General features: G+C 38.8%; 1 protein-coding gene across 2 annotated transcripts in view; it reads left to right on the forward strand.

Annotated features, from left to right (window-relative positions):
* The first annotated feature begins 662 nt into the window (after window positions 1-662).
* Window positions 663-15,161, forward strand: part of itgb2 (integrin, beta 2) — a 29,725-nt gene continuing 15,226 nt past the window's right edge. The window contains exons 1-5 of one of the 2 annotated variants that reach the window (XM_085373953.1): window positions 663-851; window positions 10,647-10,698; window positions 10,895-10,992; window positions 12,576-12,774; window positions 14,655-14,825. In XM_085373953.1, coding sequence (XP_085230079.1) covers window positions 10,650-10,698; window positions 10,895-10,992; window positions 12,576-12,774; window positions 14,655-14,825 — 517 coding nt within the window. In that variant the 5' untranslated portion in view covers window positions 663-851; window positions 10,647-10,649. Of the gene's footprint in view, window positions 852-8,553; window positions 8,563-10,646; window positions 10,699-10,894; window positions 10,993-12,575; window positions 12,775-14,654; window positions 14,826-15,161 lie in introns of those variants that run through there. The other variant, XM_085373954.1, reaches the window with a different exon arrangement.

Here is a 15,161-nt window from a genome sequence, read left to right on the forward strand (position 1 = left end):
AGTGAATTCAGATCCAGTTTGCTATTTGTCCTCAACACTTCAAACCAACACCCAGGATGTAAACAAACGAAAATACTGAACACTGATTGAAGCCCAGATTGACTCTTAGTAAAAGGAAAAACAACGACAACAACAACAACTCAGGAAACCCAATTCAAGGCGTTCACTTTCGGTTTTCGTTTCGTTTCAGATTCAAACTTAATACTTATTCTTAGTAGCCGTACCACAACACAAAGTTTTCTCATCGTTTAATATTCGTTTTCTTCTTTTATTGAGACCTTCAGCGTGTCCGGTGTTCGAGATTAACTGGAGTCGCGGATCAACTGGTGACGGTTAAACAGAAATGCGGTAGACTTGCTTTTCAGGATACCGACATACAGGGAAATAAACACTGACTATTTCATCTGTGAATAGGAGTGGTGATTTCTAGAAGTTTGTGTATAGCTATAATTAGGTATTTCTTACCAATGAAGGCCAAAAAATAAATACACAATACAATTTCACTTAGTTTAAAGGTTTTTTTGCATGACGCCACAACGAAAAACGCAAAGTTACAAATGTATTGTGCATGACACGGGAATAAAAACGCGGTGACAGAGATGTGTGTCTGGTTGTAGTCTATGACACTTGGCTACAGGTGGCAGTATTGACTCGACTCTGTTTGAGTGCACACAAACCAAACTGCACACTTTAGTTGTGAACGCTGTGAATCGGAGCAACAAAATGCGGAGGAGTAAAAACGAAGACAACATTTTCCAGATCGTTGGCTCTTACCGTCGTGTGAACTGAATCGGTGTGGTGACGTTTGTTTGGCGTTTTCGCGGTCGCCTCGTGCATGAGAATATCACCAGGTAAAGTCGAGACAGTTTTTACTATTTTATTGGTCAAGACCAAAAATGCTGAGATATTCAATTTGTGTTCTCTAGTTGTGAAATGTGTTGGGCTGCGTTGTAGTTATTGTTATTTAACTGAAACGCAGTATTTCAGTTGTCACCACAAGGTGGCACAGTTTCGCCGTGAAGGTACGTGACCTACGTCATCACGCCACTGACCAAGTGAGCCTTGAAAGAGAGGATGGACTGTGTATCGGTGTTTAAAACTTACGGATGTTGTTGACCCCGTCCTCATTTTTCCTTCGAATTCATTGCTTTTGATGCTGCACTGCTCAGCATATCCTCACACAACCTCATAAGTGTCACAGATGAAATATTCAGCTGTTATTTCCTGGTTTGTCGGTAGCAGCTCCTGAAAAGCAAGTGTACCACACATGGGTTTGACCGTCTCTCGTTGCTCTGGAACGCTACCCGTCCAGGTGTCGTGTCAACCTCACGGTAGATATCCCCGAGAGAATTTATTTCCCCTGCGTGGCGAGCACGCACTGGGCTTTCCAAGTCACGGACAAATAGTATCCGTCATTCTTGATTTTTAGTTCACAAACAGTTCTTATAACGAATGTCTGCCCCTGAAATGTTGGAGGTTTTATTTCTTTATTCAGTAAAGTTACAGGATAATTATCAGGAAAAATGTGTTGGTTTGTTGCCCTTTCGGGGATTGAATTGAATCTTCCTTTTTTTTTTTTTAAAGTACAACAACGGAGAAATAAAAAGAGACAAACAAAGCAAAACAACAACAACAACAACAACAAAAAGCTTTCATGATCAAAAAGGAGCAGGAAGAAGCATAAACTTATTTAATCCCACCCCCTTTCCACTACCCAGTAATCAATAGACTACACCTTTTCTTCCTGTTTATGCCCGGACCATCAGAAATACCTCATAACAATTACATTATGTGCTGCATGTATTTTTATTTCTTATGTTTGTAATAATAATAATAATAATTATATATATATATATATATATATATATATATATATATATATATATATATATATATATATATATATATTTTATATATATATATTTTATATATATATGTATGTATGTATGTGTGTGTGTGTGTGTGTGTGTGTATTTAACAACCCCAGTAACACCGCCCCAGTAACAAAAGGGGTAGTAGCTGATCACTGACTCAGTAAACGGCTTAATGGTGCCATATTTTGCATTTGCACTTTGCTCATAGGTATGTATGTTTGGCAGGTCAGTTTTAGGTTTAAATGTGGGTGAAAGACTCGTGTTTATGATGACGACTAAAAAAAAAAAAATTATTAAAAAATATAATTAAGTAATTTGAGTTGAAGCCCTCGTGATGACCCTATACATTTGCATGAACTGGAGGTTTTTAATCCTGACTACTGGCAGGCACTGATCTGCATTTTTCTCTATTCCGGCTTTGACTTTAAAAGCAAACAATCACCATTTCAGGTTTGGCTGTACTTTCGCATTTTCACTATAGCTCAGAGAACTGTAGACAACTCACTTCCCTTCAGACTAAGACTGCAGCAATAAGCTGGTGACCAAAGTCACAAGGAGGTTTTTGTCAGCTGGTCAAGAATACACATTTTCTTACACCGACCTGTGTGACAGTGGGCTTAGTCACGTGATCCTAAATGAATACAATGCCTTTATTCTCACTATACAGATGTACAATGAGATACAGAGAATCTCAGTGCAAACATGTGGGGGGCTATATACATATGAACAGTATTTACAGAAAAAGTATAAAAATGTGCAAAAATACAATCTGGTAAAAAAAAAAAAGAAAGAAAATAAATATGTAAATAAATAGAGTTATATACAGTTTGGGTTATTGCACACTGGTGGTTTATAGAGGGAAATCCTTGGAATGGGGGGTGAAACTGTGTCTTCAGTGCATGTGTGAGTTCAGGGTGGTTATGGCTTTGTGCTCATCAGCCAATGATCTTATATGCTGCCTTTACTACACTACAGTCTCACTTTGTCCAACTCAGTGCAGCTGCCGTACCATGCTGTGGTGCAGGTTAGAGTTCAGTTTGTACTTCCTGAGGACCCTCAGGGAGTGCAGCCGCTGTGGGGGAACTGGTGGGCACATGCTCTCCTCACCTTGCCAGATACTCTGTCTGGACCAGCAGCCTTCCTGGGGTTCACTGACAGGAACACGCATCTTTGTTTGTCATCATCTTCTCTCTCTGTCACTCTCTCACTCACTCTGGTGCATGCTGGGAGTTTGGTGGTGGAATGTCACCGTTGTTGTGTCTTTGCATCAGTGTAGCTTATATCAAAGATGCAGATATAGGTTAACTCGTGAACCATTAATCACTTTGACTAAACAGATAATAAACAAAAGTGAAGTGTCCACGCGCAGATAACCAACAAGAAATTCCTGGTGAACAAACTGTGTCTTGATTGTTGGATGTCAGCTGATCAGGGTCTTTGGTTGAACATTCAATATTTGATCAGTATGACGTCTCCAGTGTCCACGTCAGACGTCAGTGGTCCACTTCTACTGACTGTCTAGGTGTCCACTCGCTTCTCAATAATCACGTACTAACACTTGTTGTCCTACATCAAAACTCCTTGGTGTCTTGCTTGAAGGTGTGCTAAATTATTTATTCTGCATCTGCACTTCGCTTTGTAGATTTGATTGAAGGAGGTTGTGACAAAGTGGGTGAGAGTACCACTTGTCTATATTCTTAGTTAACATTCTTGTTTTGATTTAACCATATTTCATATATAGTCTGCCATAGGCAAACATCTACTATCCCGGGTTTGTTTATGTTTTGCACTTTTACAGATTATATAATATAAGATCTTGGTTTAAATCAATTCCTACAAGTTTGTTAAGTTAACATGTTCTTTAGTGATGGCCCGCTTGAAGCTGACGCTCCGGTGCCTGTGTCAAAAAAATCAACTCACTGCTTCAGAAGCACTGTGTCGAAGCTTGATTCGTTTGGCCAGAATCACGTGATCAGTGACGTCTGAAGCTTCATTTACAACCTAACTGCTTCGGTATCTGATTCAATGGTTTATAAGCAGGTGAAACATTCGCGGGATTTGTGGAGCGTTTTGATGGTTACAGATAGCAAACCACTGATATTTCTATTGAGAGATTTGGAGCCAGCGAGGAATAGAGGAGTTTCTGTTGTGTGGGAGTATTTTTAGTTGATTTTGGTCAATCGGGTGGGTTTTCCAGCTTTGTGTTCTTGTTGTTTGCTTTTGTTTTGTGCGTGTTTATTTTATCTGACAACGGGAAAAACTTCAAATGTCAAAAATCTGCTTTTCATAATATAAATATCATTAAATAACTTTAGAAAGACTTCTATTTGACTCTTTACATTTAATGTTATAAAAATATATATTTTATGTTTTAAATAATTTTAAACTGTTAGTCTGCAAAATGTGCAGCAATTTAATTTATTTATTCTCTTTAGGTGATAGTTGGTGGGGCCCAGTTAGACTGTATAACTGCATCTCTACCAGTTTCTGTGCACTCCAGCCTCCTCTGTTCCATGTGAAGGGATTTTCCTTAAGTCAGGAGAAATTATCTCCACGAAAAGGAACAGGTTTGGCCATCGTACAGTGGAACAAATTTTCTTCTTAAATACAAATGGAAAAGGGTTACCTTAAATGCATCATGTTTTTAATTTGCAAGTTTATAAGCATTTTCCCTTTCCAGTTCACAATCAATTCTACCCCCAGGTCAAAAATATGTATAGGAAAATTTCCCTAATGTAATATTATTTATAAATACACCCGTCTAGCGATTAACTGCATAAGTACTTGGAGGCGGGACCTCACAGCAGAAGCATACTCCATAATGTGTTGTACATTATTATATGTATATTATATGTAACGTGGTATTTTTCAATTATTGTATTTACCAACATCAAGAAGTCACAAGCAAAGAAAGACCACACCATGGTGCATATTTAAACAAGGAAAGTTTACTGGTCAAAATTATTTATTAAAGTAATAAACAGCAGTTTTGTCACCCCAAAAAATACACGTTTAAAGCAACACAACGGTGGCCCAATATCAGACAGAATTCCACTCTGTAGAGTGAGCAATCATTACGAAGCAGTTGGTTTTCTTTTGTGGATTCAAGCTGTTCTTCATATTTTTGACCACCAGATGTCACCAGAGAGGATTGTGTTGAAAAGCTCCGAGTAATGAACCGTTTTTCAATACAAGCTTCAATGCTTCAGAAAGCTTCATTTGGCCATCACTAATGTTCTTTATTTCAACTGTTAATTTGTATTGTTTAGAACTTACCTTACCTACCTGTCTTCCAGAAACAAAAGGAGGAAATGTAGTTTTACTTCCTGCTTTATAGCTTCTAGGTTCATCTGAGGTCACAGGAAGAGACCAAGTGCAGAAGGGGAAGAACTCTTATAATTTAATAAAGTTGATTTTAGAGGGTTTATGAAGAAATAGATTTATTGTTGTAATATGTATTGATTACACCACAGAGTTTAGGTTGCCAGTAAAGAGGAGTACTAGAGGTTTGAATATAATAATGTTCATCTTACCTACCTACTGAATGGAATAGTCCAGAGGAGAAATTGTTTGGTTAAGTGGACTATTTAACCCTTTAAAGCCGGTTGGAGCGGACACGCTCCATTTTGCGTAACTATTTTAAAATCCCGGTAGCACTGCAACCACGTAAGCTAGCGCAATAATTTTTTTTGCATATGAAACCGGAGGAGTTATACTTACATCTTATGCCATCAGCTTGTACTAGGTCACAGTTTCCTTCCACATATAGCTTTGCAAAAACTGCATAAAAAGCACTTGCAGCAACAAAAACATAATATTCCAGAAACACGCTTTGCCGATCCGATCAGCTGTTTGTAACACTTCCTATGTCCATCAGCGTGAACTATCACGTCTGGCATGACCTGCCCGAAATCCTGACAAAGCTGAGCCAGCTCCATTTTCAGGTTTACACCAGACTTCTTTTTTGTTATCCGTAATCTTTTCCCGTCCATTTCCGTTATGCTATGAAAATCTAAGCATGATAAGTCATCTTCATCTGTATTCATGCGATCAGAATTAGCTGCATTCTCTTGCAAGTACCTTGCAAGTACACCAATTAACTTGCACTTGTTTTTCTTTGTCCTTGAAACTTATTTTCAGATTTTTGTTTCTGTATGCTCTCTTTCTACATGCTCTTTTTATGTTGCCTTGTTTCTGACACTTTCTACAGGTTTTTGTCCTTAAAAAGACGTCGGAGCGCTTTTGAAAATATGTGGTGTCTTGATAAACTGAGCAGATATTTGAGGTTTACACAGCTACATTCTCGCCTGAAAATATGCTAAACGTTTATTTTGTGACCGAGAAAGAATAATAAGAGTAATATTAAAACTAACTAGCTGCTGCCATTGTTGGACACTGAGCTGGGCTCCGCTATGAATTCTGGGACACAGCTTCTTCTTCTTTGGGGTTTAACGGCAGCTGGCATCCTTGTACATGCAGTGCTGCCATCTTCTGTTTCAGTCCGTTATTACACTCTTAAATCCTACTACTCATTCCTGCGTCTTTTGTGATCTTACAAAGCTTCAAAAGACGCGTCGACTATTAAATCAGTCATTGACGATTTTGATAGTCGACGTAATCGTGACTAGGCGACTAATCGTGGCAGCCCTACAGGTAACAGATTAATTTTGTGTTTTGTTTTTTTTTTTGTTTTTTTTAATTGACATTAGGAATCATTGTACAATACCATCAACTTCAGCTATTTGTTACTACATATATTTTTCCTTTTTCTTCGGTTTTTAACAACTAAAATATCCATACAAAGGAATGAAAGAAGAAAAAAAGAAAGGAAAAAGAAGCAAAACAGAAAGAAAAAATAAATAACTAAATAAAAATACAAAAAAACCCAAAAAACTTAGCCTCATATTTTAGCCTTACTTGGCAAATATGAATGCTTTGTGTGCTGATAAACTTTTTTGCATTTAGTGTTTTAATGAGAAGCCTTATAATTGTAATTTTGTCTGTTTGTTCTGATACGAAAGCAGGCATTCTTACTTTTGTTTAATATTTTTATCAAACTTTTAATAATTTAACACAAAAACAAAATACTACAAACAAATCCACAGAACAGAAATAGAACCAAACTCAGCAGCCAAACAGTCTGTTGTCAGTGCAGGTTGACAAATGCCTCAGCTCGGATGGGCTGATGCGGTTTCTCCTCTTAGTTAGTATCTGCTTCTTCTTTAAACTGCAGTTAGATGCTGCTTCGTTTACGGGTGTCAGTCATATTTATGTGTTTCTGCGACGCACTCGGGCTCTCCTCCTCACCGCTGTCTACCATCTCACTCACTGACTGAGGGGTAGTGATCCTGAAATATCGATGCTTTCATTACCAGTGTTGCAGGATCAATTCCCATATGAAAATATCAATGTCTAATATGATTAAACTTTTCTAATTTTTTTGATTTTTAATCGTAAATATGACATAGAGACAAAAGTGAACTCTGCAATTAGCAGGATAGTCGGCAATACTCTGTTAATAGGAACTAAAATGGCCTTCCGTCTCTCATTTATGTCCCTGCTGCAGCTCCGCAGGAGTCTGAGCCAATGAGAAACCGAGGCACAAAACATTAGACCACAATTTCAGCATAGAAATTGATGTGTGCGATGTATGTGGGAAGGCAGTTAAGTAATGTGGCAACACAACAAACCTTGTTAAAAAAAAAAGTGGGGACCTGGCTCTCACTCGATGGGAGTTGGCTCTTCTGATTCACTACAGAGCTGATGCTTCTGCTCATGACACATCACTACTGGTCATGGCAGATGGCTGCCCCTCCCTGAGCGAGGCTCTGACGGAGGTTTCTTCTTGTTTAAAGGAAGTTTTTTTCCTTCTCACTGTCGCCAAGTGCTGGCTCATAGGAAATGTTTAATTGTTGGGGTTTCTGTGTATTCTTGTAGAATATATAATATAGCACACCTTCAAATGATTGTTGTTTGATTTGGTGCGATTATATATTAAATTGAAAAGAGCAGGCCCTTCCTCAGGAGAGGTACCGCTATGAACGTATGTCATGAGATGCTGTTTTTATTTTAGATATCAGGTGGGATATAGTGGCAGTGTATGCATTAAGAGCATACAGCAGGTCCAGTGCTGTGTTTTCCTGTTGGGACAGGTGACATAGTGGTTGTTAATGTTCTTTCTATTTAGATGTGGTTAAAATCAACAACCCAAACAGCCCTGAAATGATGAGTTAGCAGGCATACTACCATGCAATGTCTAACTAAAAGTAAAACAACAACAACAACAAGACTTTCTTTAACAAGTAACACAACCCAACAACTGGTGTTACACTTTTACTTCAGATTTCCAGGGAAAAGAGTGCCTAGAGTACTTTTGTGTTCAGTTAATATACTCCTTTCGTTTGAATTATTTTTCATACATTCTAGATGTATTTTCTATTTTTCTATTTTAGATGTATACACCCACACAAAATGAGTACTCTTTGTGTAGTCACATCTGTGTCACATTTGCTGTTCTACCTAGCAGCATCTATATTTAACATCAAATTGTGATATTTCGCCCAGCCCATCGCATTCTCTTTAACACTGGTTGCTTCACATTTCCTGTTAAGAGGGCGGAGTTTCGCCATCCACATAGTGTTCAGTGTAACTGTCAGCCAGCTATCAGAGCTGAATCTTCCTGCTTCTGGTAAGTTGCGCTTTTTCAAGAAATTGTTTCTGTTTGAAAATAGATTTTTACCTCTAATGAATCATGTCACATTTTATTCTGTTGCCTCTTCTCACATTAAAAAAGCAAGTTTATTATAGAAGAACAAAACGAACTTTATAGTTTATACCATCAGTGAAAAACTGAGAAAATATTAGAGAACCAGACTAATGTAATGCAGCCACACCACTGCCTTGTGACACTTAAAGTTATAATAAGCAGCGTGCGGAAGAGAAGCTTCTGTTTTTGGGGGGAAGTTGACTGCTTGACATTTTTCTGAGAAAGGGTTGCACAATTTTTTAACCGGGTTTCTGTGTCAGTGTTGTATTAAGTGGAGTTAATACAAAGCTGTATCATCACCCCCTCCTGTTTTCTGCATCATATGTCAGCTTCACAAAGGAACTATCTGATTATTTCTTGTGCCTGATGATAGATACATGCACACAGAAAGAGCAGCAGTTAAGTCGTAGCCTCCACATGTCTGAGTGTCATTTAAATGAAAACACATTACATTAAGCTACATTTGCTGCAACTAGTAACAACTAATTCCACTGTGGCATCTTTGACCGTAACATAGGAATGTTATGATCACCGTATCTCCTGAGCCAGAAGTGACTATATTGAATCGATTACATTTAACATTATTACTAAACAGAATCATGTTTGTTGTTAACAGGTTGGAACTTTTCTCCAGCTCATTAAATACAACAACAGTGACAACACAGGAAGAAAGAAAGTCACAACAAAACACTTTCTTAATCCTCGTTAAATTTCAGATTAAGAGCAGTTCATATCAGTATCAGTGCCTTAAAATCTGTCTCGTCAGTCACCTGGAGAGTTAGAGTAGAATCTTATCGAATAAAAAAGCGGTTAACACAGGGTGAGCAATAAAGTTCTGTTCACGGAAGTGCATTGTAACGTGTGCTCATGATCAAGTTTCTTTTTCTTCTGCTCATGTTATAATCTAATACAGTCTAATGTGAGCTTTTCATGCTGTGTGTGTGTATGGTGCATACACTTTCAGTCAAGTTGTTTAATTAGCACACAGTAGGGCTAGGGCCAGATGATGCTGCATCACGCACTGGATTCAACTGAATTTTAAACTGTAAACACAAAGTGTTCTGTCTGTGTTGAATTAAGTCAAATGATAATTTGAGGCCTTTTGTTTCAGACTAAAATGATGCTCTATAAGGCTTTAGAAAAAGTCTCACACACCACCTCAGTCTCTCCAACCTCATTTGTCTCATTTGATAAGGTATTTTTAGGCTGGTGGAGTCAGTCATTTATAGACACATACGAGAGAAATGCTTCCTTCTTTCTCATGAGCACTTTTTTCAGAAAGCGGAAATGTACTGATGAACTAACACTTCACTCTTCCCTTTACCTTTTATGGTGTGGAATACTGACACATTTCGCAAAACTGGGTGGTTTGTGGTTGAGTACAGGAAACCTTTGCACTGGGTATTATATTTTTTAGCTCTGAAAGTTGGGTGTGTTACACATGTCAGCATGGTCTTTAATGTAGTCTGTGAGTTAATGCTGCTGTAAGGACACTTGTAAAATGTTTCTTCTTGTTACAGCAGTTACACGAATGGTTAGCTGAATATTTGTGTATGTGTTTTGTATAGTTTTTCAGCCATTTTAAATCAATGTTGTCAAACTGTACACATGAGCAAATCCTCGCAGCAACTTGCCGAGATGTACTGCAGCTACAGACCTGAAGGTGGTGCTGTTGTCTGTGCTGCTTGTAGCATTCAGCGCTCTTCTGTTCAGATGCTTGAAGACAAAGGAAAGGTTTATTTATCAGAATCCGAATACTTTAATAATCCCCAAAAAAATGATGTGGGTTACAGTTGGTCCAAGAATCAATTAAATAATACAATATATTACAGAGTTTACAAAGTATAAGAGCACCTTTTTGGAAATAATAAGAGATATTTGGGGCGTGAGCAAATTCATGAGGAAGTATTTTATAGGATCTTGTTAGTTTTGTAGTTGTCCTGTGTCTCTGCCTTTATGAAAATTCTGCAATTTTAAATCCGCTGACTGTTGTCTTTTTCCATCAGAACATGGATCGGTGTATGCCATTACTTATTCTCCTGCTGATGGGTAGACATGGTAAAGCATAAATACTACATTACAATATTTATTCACAAATTTATAAACCTTATCAACCTTTACCTTTTACTTAATGTGATGTTTAATAAAATGACTGCATGTGTAAAATGTACGTTTGAGCGGTTTATGATTTTGAGGTTGTCAATGACTCTGTAAACATGATATACATGATACACTTTTGGGGGTTTCTTTCCAGGGCTGTGCCAACAAGAAGAAGTTTGCTCAAAGTCACTGATCAACTCCTGTGATGACTGTATAAAATCTGGGCCATACTGTGCATGGTGCCAAACACTGGTGAGAAAGAAAGTTTATGTAAAATCTAAATACTGTCTCTGTTTTAGTGCTAACGTGAGCGTTTTATCTACAACGAAAAGCTGTCCTCTAATCCACTGCTGAACCCGTGGTAGCATGTCAGTAATTACCTGTTATACCATTAAAATACATATGTAGAAATACACACTCGTGTGTTTCACCTCAGTCGCAGCTGAGTTCATTTTCAATCCACACAATAGACCCTCAAGTTTTCTAATTAGTTGATGTGGTTTCCATTCTGTCAAACACCACATGCTGCTTCACACTTCCTGCAACCAAATTTGATTTTGCTTCTCAGGTTATCGTAGGTTCACATCCAGAACTTATTGTAAGACTGAGCCACTGCCAGTACATTAGGTCAGCTTCCTTTCTTACTATGATGGCACGTTTTGTTACTTGGGTGACTATTAGATATTGGATATTTCTGCACCAGAGATGGAGTGCATCACATTCAGACTACACTGTGTAATCACTAATTCCACTAACTTTAAGTCCAGTGTCATGCTCTTCCTGGTCCTGCCGTTATATCAGCAGATCAGCAATGTAACATACCACAGTTTTCCAGCCCCTCTTCAGGCTTCATGTGCTTGAAAAGTTCTGGTTTTGAGGTAATCCAAGATGATAGTTAAAGATATAGTAAGACAGTGTAAAGTGTGTAATTGAATTTGGGTACTTAATGGTGGAATCTACCAGAACCCCATGTTGGCATCAAGTTCACACAACACTTTTGCTCTGCTGGTATGCACAGTTTACAGTGCACATACTCTTTCAAATCAGATAGATCCTCACACAAACCTAGCTTTTTGTTGTCTTTGTTAGACACAACCACCATACCCACACACATGGCTGATAACGCCCAGGTTTTCCATGTTCTAGAGGTTTTCCTTAACCCTTCCCAGCAGTGTAAACGTCGTGAAAACTTTTGGAAAAATGGCATATCCCATTTTAAAAAAATCTTACAGTTATCGTACTTCACCAAGGCTGCATCAAAAACCACATTTTGCTAACTGGCTGTACCCATAGCAAGACTTTGTCCAGTTCTAATATTACAAAGGAATGGTGCTTTAGGGATACACTGGACCTGGCTTTATGAAAGGGGAGATATGAGAACAGTTCCATGATTCACTGTGATACAGACCATTGAAAGCAGTGATAAATATATATGACAAGTGGTGCAGATCTTAGAAATGTTAACAATGGTTTTTCAGTTTCATGCTATAAGCTGTGTGGATCTAAACTCAGAGGTCAACTATGAAGTTTTATGCGTTTTTATCATTAAATGGTTATTATGTGATAATACCGATCAGGCAAACTTTTGTGCTTTTATAACTTTTATAATAAGTGGTGATTGTAATGTGACTGTGATATTGTCCTGATGGAGCTCATACTGTACATTACACTCACTACTATAGTGAGTGTAAGCCGCTGGAAAATGTTTTTCCTTTTGACTTGAGGATTATTGACAAAATTCTTTTTAAACTTGGGCAAAAGACACAGATAAGTGATATGTATCAAGATTTATTATGAAGAAGAACTTTCTTTTTTGTCTCCTTCCCTTCATGCAGAATTTCACCAAAGATGGAGAACAGGATGCAGTGCGCTGTAACACCAGAGCTGAGTTGATCAAAAGAGGCTGCAAAGAGAATGAAATCATCTCCCCTAAAAACAAACGAAACATTGCCAAGGATGATCCTCTGTCTGCATCTCAAAATGGGCAAGTTGTCCAAATGAGGCCTCAGAAGATTGACCTTGACCTGCGACCTGGTCAGTGGAATCGGTTAATGTTGCCTACAATATTAAGTGAATGTCAGGCCTGGTTTCTCACAGATTCATTCCAAGCAGAAAGTGCTTATAAAAATTGCATGAACTCACCCTATCACAACAATCTGAATTATGTGTCTGTATACAGTGGGGCAAAAAAGTATTTAGTCAGCCACCGATTGTGCAAGTTCCCCCACTTAAAATGATGACAGAGGTCAGTAATTTGCACCAGAGGTACACTTCAACTGTGAGAGACAGAATGTGAAAAAAAATCCATGAATTCACATGGTAGGATTTGTAAAGAATTTATTCGTAAATCAGGGTGGAAAATAAGTATTTGGTCACCTCAAACAAGGAAAATCTCTTGCTCTCACAGACCTGTAACTTCTTCTGTAAGAAGCTTTTCTGTCCCCCACTCGTTACCTGTATGAATGGCACCTGTTTGAACTCATCATCTGTATAAAAGACACCTGTCCACAGCCTCAAACAGTCAGACTCCAAACTCCGCCATGGCCAAGACCAAAGAGCTTTCGAAGGACACCAGGAAAAGTATTGTAGACCTGCACCAGACTGGGAAGAGTGAATCTACAATAGGCAAGCAGCTTGGTGTGAAAAAATCAACTGTGGGAGCAATCATCAGAAAATGGAAGACATACAAGACCACTGATAATCTCCCTCGATCTGGGGCTCCACGCAAGATCTCATCCCGTGGGGTCAAAATGATCATGAGAACGGTGAGCAAAGATCCCAGAACCACACGGGGGGACCTGGTGAATGACCTGCAGAGAGCTGGGACCAAAGTAACAAAGGTCACCATCAGTAACACACTACAACGGCAGGGAATCAAATCCCGCAGTGCCAGACGTGTTCCGCTGCTGAAGCCAGTGCATGTCCAGGCCCGTCTGAAGTTTGCCAGAGAGCACATGGATGATACAGCAGAGGATTGGGAGAATGTCATGTGGTCAGATGAAACCAAAGTAGAACTTTTTGGTATAAACTCAACTCGTCGTGTTTGGAGTTAGAAGAATACTGAGTTGCATCCCAAGAACACCATACCTACTGTGAAGCATGGGGGTGGAAACATCATGCTATGGGGCTGTTTTTCTGCCAAGGGGACAGGACGACTGATCCGTGTTAAGGACAGAATGAATGGGGCCATGTATCGTGAGATTTTGAGCCAAAACCTCCTTCCATCAGTGAGAACTTTGAAGATGAAACGAGGCTGGGTCTTCCAACATGACAATGATCCAAAACACACCGCCCGGGCAACAAAGGAGTGGCTCCGTAAGAAGCATTTGAAAGTCCTGGAGTGGCCTAGTCAGTCTCCAGACCTCAACCCCATAGAAAATCTGTGGCGGGAGTTGAAAGTCCGTGTTGCTCGGCGACAGCCCCAAAACATCACTGCTCTCGAGAAGATCTGCATGGAGGAATGGGCCAAAATACCAGCTACTGTGTGTGCAAACCTGGTAAAGACCTATAGTAAACGTTTGACCTCTGTTATTGCCAACAAAGGTTATGTTACAAAGTATTGAGTTGTATTTTTGTTATTGACCAAATACTTATTTTCCACCCTGATTTACGAATAAATTCTTTACAAATCCTACCATGTGGATTCATGGATTTTTTTTTCACATTCTGTCTCTCACAGTTGAAGTGTACCTCTGGTGCAAATTACTGACCTCTGTCATCATTTTAGGTGGGGGAACTTGCACAATCGGTGGCTGACTAAATACTTTTTTGCCCCACTGTATATTACTAGTGCCTATGTATGCTGTGTACTGTATGTACTATTTACAGTTCATATATTGTTCTACTGTATGTATGGGGGGGAGTAGCTTTGGTTTTGCCTTTAATCATTCCCTTTTTTTTAACTGTGTTTGCAGGACTTCCAGTTTCATTCAATGTTTCTTTTAAGGCAGCTGAGGGCCATCCAGTGGATCTCTACTACCTGATGGATCTGTCCTACTCCATGAAGGATGACCTGGCAAATGTCCAAGTACTAGGAACAGATCTTTTTGCTGCACTGAGAAAAATCACAAACCATGCTAGAATAGGTAAAAACATTACATCATAATCTCCCAACTTGGTATACACAGATTTTACTAACTGTGGACAGGAACTCCAGCCAAAGAGCAACGAATGAACATTTAAATCCAAATTAGTCAGTGTCTTTAAAATTGCTATAATAGTGCATTAGTGCATCAACTGTGGAGTGTAGGGCTCTTCTGCTGGTGGATTCATGTAACATGTACCTCCTGCTTTTCAGTAGCTAAATATGGCTACAGAGAGCTTTTAATTAACGACACAGTGGTGTTCATTCATTAGGGAGGAGGTTGTCCTACAGAGGTTTGTGCTCTCCCAGTCACTTTTGGTATGAATGGAAACTAAGT

Source organism: Diplotaxodon limnothrissa, linkage group LG16 (assembly GCF_057381915.1).
Source record: "Diplotaxodon limnothrissa isolate DT_005_m linkage group LG16, D_limnothrissa_male_GT1.1, whole genome shotgun sequence".
NCBI classification, from domain to species: domain Eukaryota; kingdom Metazoa; phylum Chordata; class Actinopteri; order Cichliformes; family Cichlidae; genus Diplotaxodon; species Diplotaxodon limnothrissa.